Genomic DNA, 14,028 nt, shown 5'->3' with positions numbered 1-14,028 from the left:
CTGCGCGGGCACGGTGATATCTTACGTGTTTATTGCTAGAACGTCTTTTATCTTGTCAAGTTTGTTACTCAACAACCCCGTACTGGGTCCCACATCATTGTAAATAATTAAATATCCATGTTATTCTCAATTCTTTAAATTAATATATAGATTATATCCTCTCTCTTCTCGCAGTAAATTCTAATCCTAAACATAAAAGGATATAAAAGATATTTGATAAAAAGAATTGGGGGCAAGTAATCTGTTATTAAGGAATTTTTGTATTAAACTGATGTGAACCAATGGCATAATGTCATGTGTTTTAGAAAAGCAAGCATCTTTCGTCTATGCTTAGAAAATCAAGGGAGAAATTTTTTGAGCAGTTATAAGTATAATTTTTTTAGTAATTTGTTAATACCAATGGCATCATGTCATTGTTTCATCAGCTTAGCACAGAAATTTTTTAATAGCAAATTCATATTACTTGCCTTCGTAAGAAAAGTTTCTTGGCTGCATCACCTCGTGGCATCCAAAAACGTGATCTGATCTCACAAGGTTGTAAAGGATAAAATTTTAAGAACTTGCAAAAAAATTCAAAAAAATAATTAATTTTCACTGTTGAATTTTAATTTTAATTTGAGAATTTGATAACCATTCATTTTTCAACACCTTGGATCAAACTCAAAAAGAATTTTTTTTTTTTTTAATTATTTATTGTTAGTCTTAGTTTTTCCATGAAATCTACAAGGTTGTGATGTTGGATTTTCATAATCGATGTGGACCCAATGATCCTTTGTAAGATTTGAAAAATCCTACAAAATTAGTAAGGCTGGCTTGATTTATTTTGTTATGAATCCTTCCAAAATTCTAACATAAGAAATATTACTTTGTTCAGTTGCTTGCTATCCAACAAATCTTGGGGTAGGACCCACATCATTTTAAAAGATTAAATACCTATACTATTTTATTTTATTTTGCTGAGAATTAATTGTCTTAGTCTCGATAATCAAGAGAGGTGTTAATATTTGATTAATATCCTTTTTAGCAATTCTTTCCATATTTGTTTAGTGGGAAATATGATAAACAACAAGGAAAAATAATGAAAAACGGTATAACTTTTAAAGGTGGTTTATCACAAAACTTGGAGTGAGATTAGGATATAAAATGGGTCGGATTTTATTTGAATTTCGAGTAATCTGAATCCAAATTTAGCAGGTTTGGACCCTTTGAGTATATCTAAATAAAATATGTGTCGAATATGGGTTGATGTCCCTTGATTTGAGTTGGATCCGAATCATACACGAATCCGCCCCTATATCTGTCTAGATCCAAATGATATATTGCTTTGAAAATTATATTTTTTTTATGTTTTTCTACTTCTTTAATATAACATGAATTCTTATAAAATATAAGAATAATAATGGTAAAATTAAATAATATAATCACTAGTAAAAAAAATATAGCAAAAATAATGTTGAACAATCTGGAAGTATCTGACCCAAATCAAGTAATTCGGTCGAGTTGGGTTTAGATTTAGTGAAAGCAAAATGGGTCAGATATGGTTTTAAATATTAAGATCTGAGTCGGATTCGAATATGGATATATACTCATATCTGGCCCAAGCCCAACTATTTCTAAGTCTTAAGTGGGACCTATAAAAGCATGATTTTTTATTTCCAAATATCACTTTTACGGAGGTTTGGAGTCGTCACCATTCATTTTTGTAAAAGGACGTGAATGGTCGTCTGATATACATTTTTAGAAAAAAGTGTCATTTTTGACATTTAGTGACTCGTATGAATAAGATATCGATCAACCTAAAATCGAGGTAAGCGATCCGATTAAAGAGAAAGTAAGGTATTACGCACCCCTCTCTTTCCATCAAATGATGGTAACCTCAAAATAAACATCTAACATTGGGAACAACATATGTTTTTAAAAAGTGTTGGCTAATGATTATGGATACATTCTCATGGGTTAAGAATGACCCGAATACCAATTGCCTCAAAGCTAGTTGAAGGATTAAAACAGTTTTATTTTAAAGGTGGTTACAACCCCTATATTTTCAACCGAACCGAAATACGATCTGTCAGAGATAAGAGAGGGAAACATCACATCTTATAGGTTTCTCTAAAAAGAAATATTAAAAAGATAAGAAGGAAGTAGAAGAGGAATATGGAGAGGGGAAGTTTTCTTTAACCCACCTTAAGGCCTTAATGTCTTCTTTCTTTCCTTATTTCTTCTTCTTCTTTAGGTTCTTAGTAAAATTGTGAAAGTAGAAACCTTTTAAAATAGATAAAGTGAGGAGAATAAAGAAGAATTGAGTAAGGAGTTGAGAGAATTAATTTTTTTTTAAACTTAGACTTGGTACCTATTTTTTGGAGGTGAGGGGAGTATTTATAGGTATTAAAGTTTACTTTTGAGGGTAAGATGAGGTGAAAAAGTATAAAAGTATAGCATGACATGTGGTTTGAAGGTGAGGGGTGTGAAATTTAGAGTTGAGATGAGGGTATTTATGGAATGGGGGATAAATGAATAGTTTTCTTATTCAAATGGTTTGGATCCTCCCCAACCTATTTGGATTGAGTGTTTAGTGAGGTGAGATGATGTAGTGTTTGGTTGAAAGAATGGGATTGAGTGTTATGTAGGATGATGGGATATAGTATTTAATTAAGAGAATATGTTGTGTAAAGAGTTAAGTGATTAGGTTTTGAGATGGTGAAAGGGATGGTAACAAGTGTCCAAAAGTTGTGAAAATAGAATATTTAGGTGAGTTGATTGGATGGAAAGAGTATAGGCATGGCTTGAGAGAATAAATTTAAAATGAATAATGAGATAAAGGTATGGGTTGTGATGTGGGCTGGTAGTTGTGTTAGAGAAAGGTGATGGGTTAAATTTATGACATGGAGTGTAGGGATGATTTTGTTAGAAAGAAATGATGGGTTAGGTTAAGTAAAATGATTTTTGGGAGGTGAGTTGTGGCGAGGACAAGTGTCCATTTGATGATTAAAAGTTGATTAGTTGATGTAGATAATGATTTGTGAATTAGGGTTATAGATATGAGTGTGGGCTTTGATATGTTGGATTTAAGATTTTAAATTGTTGGGATTGGTTAGGGTTTATTTTAATATAGGGTTTTGAGGGTAAGTGAGTTTTAAGTTTTAGGTGGTGTGAAGTTAGGGTTATATTAAGTGAGGTGAGGTGAAAAATGATTTTTGGAGAATTGAGGGTTGGTAGGTCTTAAGCGGGCTTAAGGTAGTTTTCGATCTGAGAGTGGAGCGGTGAAAGATGGGACTAAAAATCCGTTAGTGGGTCCACTTGACCCTTAGGGGTCTTTGGGGCTTTTGAGTTGATCAAAATGCCGAATTTTGACGATTTCGACTTTTTAGGCCCATTAACAGATTTTATTGATGTTTTTAGATCATTTCAAGTGAAAGTCCATTCAACTTGGGGTGTCTACAGGACCCACATTCTTTTACATAAAATATTGAATACTGATATACTCTCGTTTTTAAATCAATTACCTATTATATCCCCTTTTTCTTCTTAACATCGACTATCTCTCTCAAAATCATGGATCAAGTTCGAAAAAGATTTTTTTTGTTTATTTGTTTTTAAATTTTGTTGTTACCATGAAATCTAGAAGGTTATGGTGGTGGATTATTCGTGATCATGTGGGTCCAACGATGGTTTTGGGAGACACTAAATGTTAAGATGAGAAAAATGATATAATAGGTTTTTTTTTTTAAAGAATCGAAAGTATTATAGGTATTTAATCTTTTAAAATGTTATGGATCTCACTCTAAGGTTAGTTGAGTAAAAAGTTGATAGAGTGAGATTCCCTTGAAGTGGTTAGAACTTCAAGGGAGTAATTTTTTTTTTTTGATAAAAATGTAATAGATAAGTTTGCCAAAAAAATCTCTTACTTCATCAAGTTTATTACTCAAAAAACCTTGAAATGAGGCCCACATATTTTAAAAAAATTAAATACTTGTAATACCCTCAACTTTTAAAATTAATATATGTATATCATCTTTCCTCTCAACCTCTATTATCCCCGAAAACATGACAAGGATATAAAGAGTATTTTATTAAAAGAATTGAGGATATTATAGTATTTAATCATTTATAATGATTTATGTCCCCTCCAAGAGTTGTTAAGACCAAAGAAAAACACATTTCTTAATTAATAAGGAAAGTTTCCGAATTGTATCAATTTGTGGCATCCAAATACATGATTTGATGCATCCAAATACATGATTTGATGCCACATGGTTGGAGAGGACAACATTCTAAGAACTTTAAAAAAAGAAAAGTTAATTTTCATCGTTGAATTTAGTTTTAAAATTGGGAGTTAGGTAGCCATCCATGTTCAACACCTTGGATCAAGCTCAAAATAATAATTTTTTTTTTTTTTTGTGAATTTTTTTTTTTTTTTTTTTTTTTTTTGAATCAGAGTTCTTCCATGAAATTTAAAATGTTATTGTATTGGATTGCCAATGTGATAAACCATGTGGACCCAACAATCCCTAGAAAGATTTGATGAGATCTTACTAAATCAACTAACTAGCCTGGTTCCAAAAGTAAGGTTTATAATAAAAATGCAACAGATAGGCCTACCTGGAAAATCTCTATCCTTTTATTTCAATAACACCCCTCTAACTACTATTTTTCATCTTTTACTCTTTTAATCCAAATTTATAATAATCAACCCTCAAATTTATTTAATTTTTCTTTTTTACCCCTTAATCCCCTAAGATGATGCCGATGCATAGGGCACGGGAGAACTCTAGCATTAACTAAAACTATATCCTAATCCATTGGGTTTGAATTACATTTCACATTAGAACATGCCCCTCGATTTGGATAAACTATCCTTAAATTCGGGTTGCCAAGGGATGTTAAGCCATATGCGACCTTTTGTTTTTAATTCAGATCTAATTCAAGGATCCAAACCTGGTAAATTCAATTTTAAATTCGAGTCCAACCCATTTTATACCCTATAAGGTAGAGACTTCTTTCCAAATACCTCCAAACTTTTAGATGGTAATTTGATAAGGCAGTTAGTAAAATCTTTCTAAATGCCCCTTTACTTTAAAATTTAAAGTGCCCAGCATACCCTTTTCTCATCACCTAAACTTTTAGTGGCCGGTACATTTTTTCGGAATGACAATTATAGTTTTGAAGTTCTAGATATTACTTTCAATCAATTCTGGCAATTTATTATTCTAAATGATAAGCGAATAACCATGTAATCATAAATTTGAATGGTTACATGTAACATTTGATCTAAATGTCCGTTTCTCTAAGATATTATATGCATTTCAGGTATTCCAGAGAGATCCATTCGGCGGTGAGTTCACCACTTTTCACAAGTCAAAAACCCGATGCTTTTTCCCAACGACGAGCTCCTTGTTCGAAAAAAAGCTGCAAGTTCATCGATTTTGAGAAGTGAAGAGATTCGAGATTCTCAATACATAGACCTTCCCGAAGCACCTAAGATGCATATATCAATTCAGTGAAACTGATAGTTAGACAAAACTTTATGATCTTTTTAAGATAAGGGTTTGATCCAAATGTTTGTTTCGCCAAGATAATACGTGCATTTCAAGTATTTCAAGAAGATCTATCTAATAACGAGCTCGCCACTTCTCAAAAATGATGAATTCACAGATTTTCCCAGTTGATGAGCTCTTCATTTTGTTTGCTGTATATAAACTCTACCTTCACTACTATTAGAAAGAAGTCAGAGGAGCCAAAAGCCAGCCAACACCTTTATCTAACAATATCTGTTAATAGCCAAATATTTGACAGAAAAAGATAATACACTAACACTATATATTAATCAATCAAAAAAAAAAAAGTAATATTTTTTTAGCATCACATATGCATCAAGAAAACTTGTCCGAACCTAATCAACTCTTAAGGTGGCACGGCATACAAGCTCCATTGCATCAACTTGGAAATGTGAGTCATATTGAAACTTCGACGTTGTTGTGTGTGTTATATTCAATGTTCATTTTTTTTAAGTGCAAGTAGATTTCATAAGAGGGGTGCAATTAGTTCTAGGAGGTCTGCAAGTAGATGCTCCCAACATAGATTTGGCATTGTGTAACTTACTAACAGAGAGCACTAAGTATTTACAAGCTCGTGATTTGATTAGCAGTCTGAAAATTTCTAAAAGCTTTATGTGGAAACACATTCATTTCAACCAACATGATTCTGACTTTTCGAAGCATTTTTCAATAGGTCTTTTGAGCGAGTTCCTCAACCCGAATCAAGGGGCTTGGGATATTGTCCATTGCTTTCATGGGAGGTGATTTAATCCTCCATCTTCATGTTCAAGCCCTCATCCATCCAAACAGAACAATCTTTTCATCAAAAGGTGTTTTTTTTCTATTACAAATACATGATTTTGTTGGATTAATGTGAGATTTATCCCAATGTTTGAATCGAAGTGGAAGTAAAGGTTAAAGTAAAAGTAAAAAAGTGAAAATTGTAAAATTTTAGTCTCACATCGGATAGAAACAACTGAAGAGTGTAACTCTCATGTATAAACTCTTACATAGTGTAATAAGTGTGAGAAAGATATGGGTCAAGCTCACGCGCACATGACGGCCCATGGGTTCTAAAAAGGATTTAAATCCATTGGCCTGAAAAACCTTAGAGCATACGCAAGGCCCACTTTTGCTAAAATTTTGTTGGACCGAGTTGAACTCATGATTGTTCTAAGAGATACAAATGGTGCCACAACTCTACTGACATATGTTTTCAACAGTTCTCGTGTGTTCCCTCTTTTGCATTCATTCAATTTTTAAGTTCTTATTTGCATAATTCCCTTCTATTTTCAAGAGATACTTTTTTTATTTTTTTTATTGTATCCTTGAGAGTACAATTCACAGTACAAATTCAATTGTACATGTAATAGGAGTGCTGCCTTGTACACATGTAGAGCATTGTATCCTTGAAGACAAATGTCCAAAGACTATAAGTACATCATAGAGGCAAAATCTGTCTTAAGACTATCTTGTCCGATACAAACCTCGCTCATTCAACCTTAAGATAGTATTTTTACGGTATTTATAATGTATTTTGTTACTTAATTTCACATCATTTTTTGTTTATTTTCTCTAATCTTACATCACAGAAATATCAGATTTTAGATATTCAACATTTTAACAAGCAAACCGCTTTAAATGTACAAGCATCTCACTGTTTTACGCTGCAAAAGAAATTTTGTGTCGGTAAAATTTTTGCTATCTTTGGCACATTCAGGATGGCATGGCTTGCTTCATTTATTAAGGGAATTGTGGGTGCATGCAAAATTTTGCGTTTGATGGACAGTTTTTTGAAGGGGAGAAGGTATACAAATCACTCGCCACATGAAATTAAAGGAACTAAGTAAATATCTGTCTCATTTTCTATATACACGTATCTCTTTCTACATAAAGCTGTTCAATTCCAGTGTAGTAACCTGAGGTTCAAGAAAGAAAATCAAAGAACTAAAAATGAGGATGATGAAGATGGCAAATGTTATTATTGATTTACAAGGATTAGCATAACGTCTAACGAGCGTAATTCCATCTTCTTGACTAGTCTTTGAGGATGAGTTATCCAATTGTAGTGTCGGGCACGTGAGAAAGCCATAAGCAATTCCTGCACAAACTGCCCCTAGATGTGTCCTACAAGCAACAAGGATGTAGAGTTTCATGGACAATGTCCTAAAAATTAACAACTTGGTCTTTTAAACAAACAATATGCTAAAGAAACTCTTAAGCATAACAAAGTGAGAGAGAGAGGCATTTTGGATTGAGAATTACCAGTCATCAATTGGCCCGAAATTGCTTACTACAAAGCTAAGAGTAGTGGCGATTACAGCCTTCTGAAACATACTTTCTGAGATATCCTTTGAAATTGCGTCTTTGTTCAGGAGTTGATAGATGAGCCACGCTCCGATCATGGCAAAGGCAGGACCCTGAACATGCAAGAAACTCAGTTAGAACTAAAGAAGGGCATGTCGTGTAAAGTACCATAGGAGTACTGAGTGCAGACATCATAAAGAACTTAGGGCAGTACAACAACAACAAAGCCTTATCTCACTTTGGATTGGCAAAACGAATCTTATTCCTCTATTTCATTCTGTCAAAAGCTAAGTCATGCAACTTACTGAAGTCATGTTTAAAAATGCTACACTCAAGGTGCGGTAGGGGTATGTTTTGACTCTATAGAGTCGAACATTACAGGTCAAGGCTTATAGTCTCAAATTTGGGTGGTAATGAGCCAATCTGAACATTAAAAGGACTGATTTTCCTCCTTTTTGTTTCCCTGCTTTTATACTTAAAAATACACCTCATCTCGTAGTTAACAGCCAAATCATTAAGCTCCATTATCCTCTTATTTGAGAGAAACCACAAATCTTACCTATTCAAGTCATGGTTTTCTTATCTTGCAAAATACTGTGAAAGTAAGTTCATATCAATTCTGATTTCGATTCTGTCATCTTTTAAGTAACCCTTAGTAACAATGTTTCTTCAATTCCTAGGGAACCAATGATGTTAAGAAAGAGAGAAAACATTATGTATTAAATGAAAGCAAATGAAACATTTAGGTAAAGAAAATTTTGATTACAAGGCTAATTCAGGGATCTATTATTGTGTCCTATCAAAAAATGTAGGTTCAATAATAGAAGACAGCTCTAGACAGAGTGGAATGAAGGGACAAGATTTGGTCAGCCAACCACAAATATTTGGGGTAAGCATTGATGATGATGATGATGGTTCGAATGTAGGTTTCAAACCTGTTTAGAGGCTCTAGTGGTGGTGATCATAGTGAGGAGTCAGGGAACCCATGGCCCGAATTTTAGTTGTAGAGGTATACAGGTAATTACGATGAACGTAACAAACATTCCCCCCCCCCCCCCCCCCGGGCACACACACACACACACACATGTGAGAGTACAGCAATCAAGTATGGTTGGACATTGAATGTACTTGAATATTGAAAGAGGAAGTAAAGACTATCGAAAGGATGATGGATGAAGTGAAGAGGACTTGAGTGAAGAAAAAGTTCACCATTATGTCTGATGGTTAGAAAGGCATTCATGGACAAATTGATGATTTTTTTTATTAACAATCAAAATGGCACAATTTCTTCTAGGTCCACGCTGCATCGGTTCCAATCAAGGATCATAATTTGATGTTTTACGCTTCTTGATGAAATGATTGAGGAAGTCGGAAAGGAACATGTGATACAGGTGTCTACTGACAATGTGCATGGAAAATACTGCAAAGCATGAGAGAATGTTCACAGACCAAAGAGTGGGCACGAGTGGTTAATAGGCCAATAAGTTCGAAGGAAGGCTATAAGAAAAATAGTTTGAAAGATAAGACAATTTGTCACAACTTGTATTTGCACTAAAAATCACCAATTCCTCTGTTGCTTCGTTGAGGAAGATTGATTTAGAGGCTGAGCCGGCTACGGGTTTCATATATGAGGCGATGGACGCAGCAAATGAAGAGATTGCACAGAATTCTTGTTTTCTCAGCCAGCCAAACAATAAAAATCATCACATACTACTTTCTTTAATGGAATGAAAATCAGTTACATCTAGGAAGACTAGTCAATTTTTATTTTTCAAATAAGGCAGCATGGATAGTATATGCAACAATATTTGCAATTTATAAAAAGCTTGATCAAGTACTACTCACCGTCCCACCAACAGTTGGCTCTGTTGTGTGAAAAAAGCTCGTCAAGTTTCCAGAAATTCCTCCGAGTATATATATCAAGAAAAAGGTACATGAACCATATCCTTTGCAAACTTGAGGCCCAAAGGTAAGAAGCACCCAACAACCAAGGGCAACATGAAGAATTCCAGAATGCTGCAGAGACAAACTTTTTAGAGAAAGCACAATCCACAATAGAATATCGGTTTCAAAGTCTGGACTCGAAAGATAAAAGAACACATGAAAGGATAAAATGGCATTATATCATCATCATCAAAGCATTATCACAAAAATTTAGGGTCAGCTCAATGAATCCCATTCCTCCATTCAGTTTAGTCAAAATTCATGTCTTACGTTAATGCTAAGTGTGTTAATGTCCACTCTCACTACCGCAATCCAAATCCTTTTTGGTCTTTCTCTCACTCTTAGAAACTTGAAGGTGCACTTTCTTTCCAACTGTGTATGTTACCAGTCTTCGTTGCTCATGACCAAGCCATATTAGTTGACTTTCCCTTAGTTTATTACCAAAGTGAATATGGAAGTAGCATTTGGAGGGTAAGATCCTTTTCCCAAAGTAAGAGTATTGAGACAGTACTATGTAAAATTAAAATCTCAGGTCTCTTCTAATCAATAAAAAATCTTATAGGATGATAGTGGTTTTAACATCTGAACAAATCAAAACTTCAGCATTGATTCTAGGGAAAATGATAAAAAGGTCGTTGTCTTTCAAAAAAATCTAAATCTACGTTGGTGTTATCCAAGCATGGGCTAAAACTCAACGTCTAAATCATTTCATTTATATATACATAAATACATATACATATATATACATATAGGGGAATACTAACGTCCAAGACCTCATGAGGACGTTAGGAATCTCCACCACATTCACTTTCCAATAATACCCCTATCCATTTTGTCTTTTAATTAAAAAAATAAGGGTATGTTAGTCATTTAAATAACAAATGCATGTTTGTACAATAAATGCGTGTCTTTTACATAATAATTACTAAGGGTAAATGCCTTCTTTGCAATAAATGTTTTGACAATCAATGCATTTATTATGTTAACAATCATTTATTATATAAAAGACCAACATACCCTTGTTTTTTCACTAAAAGATAAAATGGGGAAGGTTATTATTGGAAAGTAAATGTGGTGGAAAATGCTAACGCCTCATGAGGTCTTGGACATTAGCAATTTCCATATAGGGAATGCTAACTATCTGTCTAAAAAAAACAATATAGGGAAGGGTATTATTGGAAATTGAATGTGAAGGACGTGTTTGGGAGACATCTAAAACTGACAACTATTTTTACACAACCACCTAGATACTGACCATTTTTTCAATGTTTTCTACAACACCACCAGATGCTGTGGATCTTGTAAAATGGATGACATTTGAGAAACTTAAAAATAGTTGTCAGTTTGAGATGTCCCCCGAACGTGACCCGATATATATCCTTTTGTTCTTCACTTCCACCCTTCTTTATTTTCAATTTCTCCTGGAAGCCTATGAATAGTTTTAAACTTAACAGATAACTATAACAGTTGTTCCAGCCCCTTTACAGAGAAGGGACTTAGTACTAAAAGAGAAATGGATCAAAACCCTCATTAATTTAGTAATTTTTGGACACTTATCTGACCACTTCAGGTCAGAATAAAACCAAATGAATTAGACATGGATTCAATAACTCTGGAAACTATGTCAGTTAAAATGAGATAAATGCTGAAAAAACAATAATAAAAACAGAAACACGAACCAATCTTCAATCGTGTACCAGAAACATCGGTGTCACTAGCCTCCACCACTCTCCAGACAGAATCAATTGATTTATCTTTGCTCCATACAGCGAAGGAAGTGACAACAGCTCTACATCAGAGTTTCTAACTGGACTTGCAATCTCAAATAGAAAGACGGCGATGTTTATAGATGCCAGTATACATCTGAACCCAACAAAATATGAACTATTAGTCATTAAGCAACAAATACGCTAAAAAGAAACATATTCGTGGAAAAAAAATGAGGGATATATATATAGTAGAACATCTTACACTAAATAAATATCAGAGGCTTCATCATATGGTTCTAGTCCTTGAGAATTCTCTGGACCATTCTCTGCATCCTTAATTCTTATCTTCATATAATTGTTCAGTTTCTTTTCTTCTCTTTTTTCATAATCTCTATTAACAGAGAATGGTGTTCTTGTTGGAGTCTTCTCAGTGGTTTCTTCTTCAGAAGTAGTTGAAGGATTCTTTTCCGAGTCTACCATGGAATTGGAAAGAATACATAAAGAGTGCCATTATTTTTATTAGCTAGTAATTAATGGAATAAAAAAAATAAGAGCCAAGAGAAAGATAATAGTAAGAGAAGCCGTAGAAACGATGAAATATTTGCAGTGAGAAATGATTATTTCATATAATTAATATCTAAGCTACATGAAAATATGAATACATGCAATTGTTGAGACCTACAATATATAGACCCATCAGTCTGTAAATTATTACCAGCACGAAGTTTTCCAAGATAATTATCTATAGAACTCAGTCCCTTCTTTGCTTTGAGCTGACCACTTCTGTCAAGTAGTTCCGTAGCTTTGCCAGGAAACAGTGAAGGCTCCATATTTGTTTCAGACTTGGCTACGTCCTTGGAGTCTTTTGAAGGCATTAAAGCAGTTTGATTCCGACTTTTATCATTTTGAAGCTTGTTAAAATAAGAATCCAATGCTTTCAATTGACTTCCCTTAGTACTTGATTCTGATGCATAAGAGACCGGCCATGTTTTATCGCTTTGTAAAACATCTTTGGAACTAGAGCTTACTTGGCCTTCCACGTCATGCGTTGCACATAGAGCAGATACTTTATTTATGGTCTGAAATGGGATCGGCATTCTCTTAAAAACCGAGCGAAATGCATTGGACCCTTCTCTTATCTTTCCTTTGTTTCGGAAAGTTTTATGATATAGTTCATGCCATCTCCTGTCACCTGAAATCAAAGAGGAACTCTTACACACCTTTTGAATGGTAAGGCAGTCACCCGTGATATTTTTCCCATTCTGCCTTATCAATTTTGAAGCAAGAGGAACTTGGTCTTTAGAGAACGTGTTTGTGTATATTGGAACCACAGCCATAATGTATCTGTAGAACAAGAGGAGAATAGTATGAGCAACTACCACACGTTTGATTCAAGAGATACTTGAGCAATAATAGTTTCTCCATCATTCAATGTACTTGAATTCATAAATGGTATTTCAAAAGAAACCATGAACAATTTGTAAACAAGAATCAAACTATAACTCTTTTAACCATTCAATATTATATTTCCTATGTTGTTTATTAAGTATCAATAGTTTGTAATATGTTTTTTGGTAAGAAATTGCTTAGCGGAAAAAAAAAATTAAGAATTTTTATTGAACCAAAATGAGGAATTATATGCATGAATATAGGAATGTTTTGAACATTTATACAAACAGGTTGGACTAGGAATGAATGGGTAGATGGGTAATGTTCAATTATGCATTTCTGCTTATAATACATTACTATGGAGTACGGATTGGTCTTCATCATCGAGGCCAATATTCAAACCCGCTATAATATAAAATTGAACTCCATCATCATTAAAGCATTATCTCTATAATTTCAGCTCATTCAATTATGTCTAAAGCCATGTCTACTCCTAATTCAACAACATTCATATCCGCTATCACTAACTCAAAACCCACAAAACTAATAGTAATTATATTCATGTATGAATATTTGTTTCAAACATTTATACGAATAAGTCGTACTCGGAATAAATGGGTAGATGTGTAATGTCAAATTACGCATTTTCAGATTAGTCTTCATCATTGAGGCTAATGTTTGAACCGAATTAACATAAAAGTGATCATCACAATTCACAATCATCATCAACAACAAAACTTTATCTCAAAATATTGGGTTAGATTGAATGAATCATGTTCCTCAAAAAATTTACATCTATTTAACATAAAAGTGATATAAAAGCCATAAAGATTCATCAAGAATTAAAAACACAAAATGGGTCTAAAAAAGTAACACATCTCTTCTAATATACTATCCATCCATAAACCAATTTTACTGAAAATAAAATAAATTAAACAAACAAACAAACAGAGTGGATCTTGAAGCAGTTGAAGGTAGTTATATACCGTTGAAGAGGATAACTGAAACGAGATACTCAGATCAATATCGCCTTAAATCGTTCCCAGAGACTTGAGAGAGAGAGAGAGAGAGAGAGAGTGTGTGAGATTAGTTCCATTAAATGTGAGATTGGCTTGGGGGGTGATGTAGAAACAGAACTGACAAGA

The 14,028-nt window shown here is 33.7% G+C and overlaps 1 protein-coding gene across 1 annotated transcript; it reads right to left on the bottom strand.

Moving 5' to 3' along the window:
* Nucleotides 1–7,362: 7,362 nt before the first annotated feature.
* LOC147394537 (Rhomboid-related intramembrane serine protease family protein) lies at nucleotides 7,363–14,028 on the bottom strand. The gene is made up of 7 exons (XM_086454100.1): nucleotides 13,870–14,028; nucleotides 12,210–12,838; nucleotides 11,757–11,967; nucleotides 11,483–11,648; nucleotides 9,687–9,857; nucleotides 7,800–7,954; nucleotides 7,363–7,661 (listed from the first exon to the last, which is right to left on the bottom strand). Exons 2-7 carry the CDS (start codon nucleotides 12,829–12,831, stop codon nucleotides 7,421–7,423), a joined length of 1,566 nt encoding a protein of 521 aa, XP_086310226.1. The 5' UTR covers nucleotides 12,832–12,838; nucleotides 13,870–14,028; the 3' UTR covers nucleotides 7,363–7,420.

This window comes from Akebia trifoliata, chromosome 9, assembly GCF_017979445.1.
Source record: "Akebia trifoliata isolate Shusen 1 chromosome 9, ASM1797944v1, whole genome shotgun sequence".
NCBI classification, from domain to species: domain Eukaryota; kingdom Viridiplantae; phylum Streptophyta; class Magnoliopsida; order Ranunculales; family Lardizabalaceae; genus Akebia; species Akebia trifoliata.
This window is presented reverse-complemented; position numbering and strand designations above follow the sequence as displayed.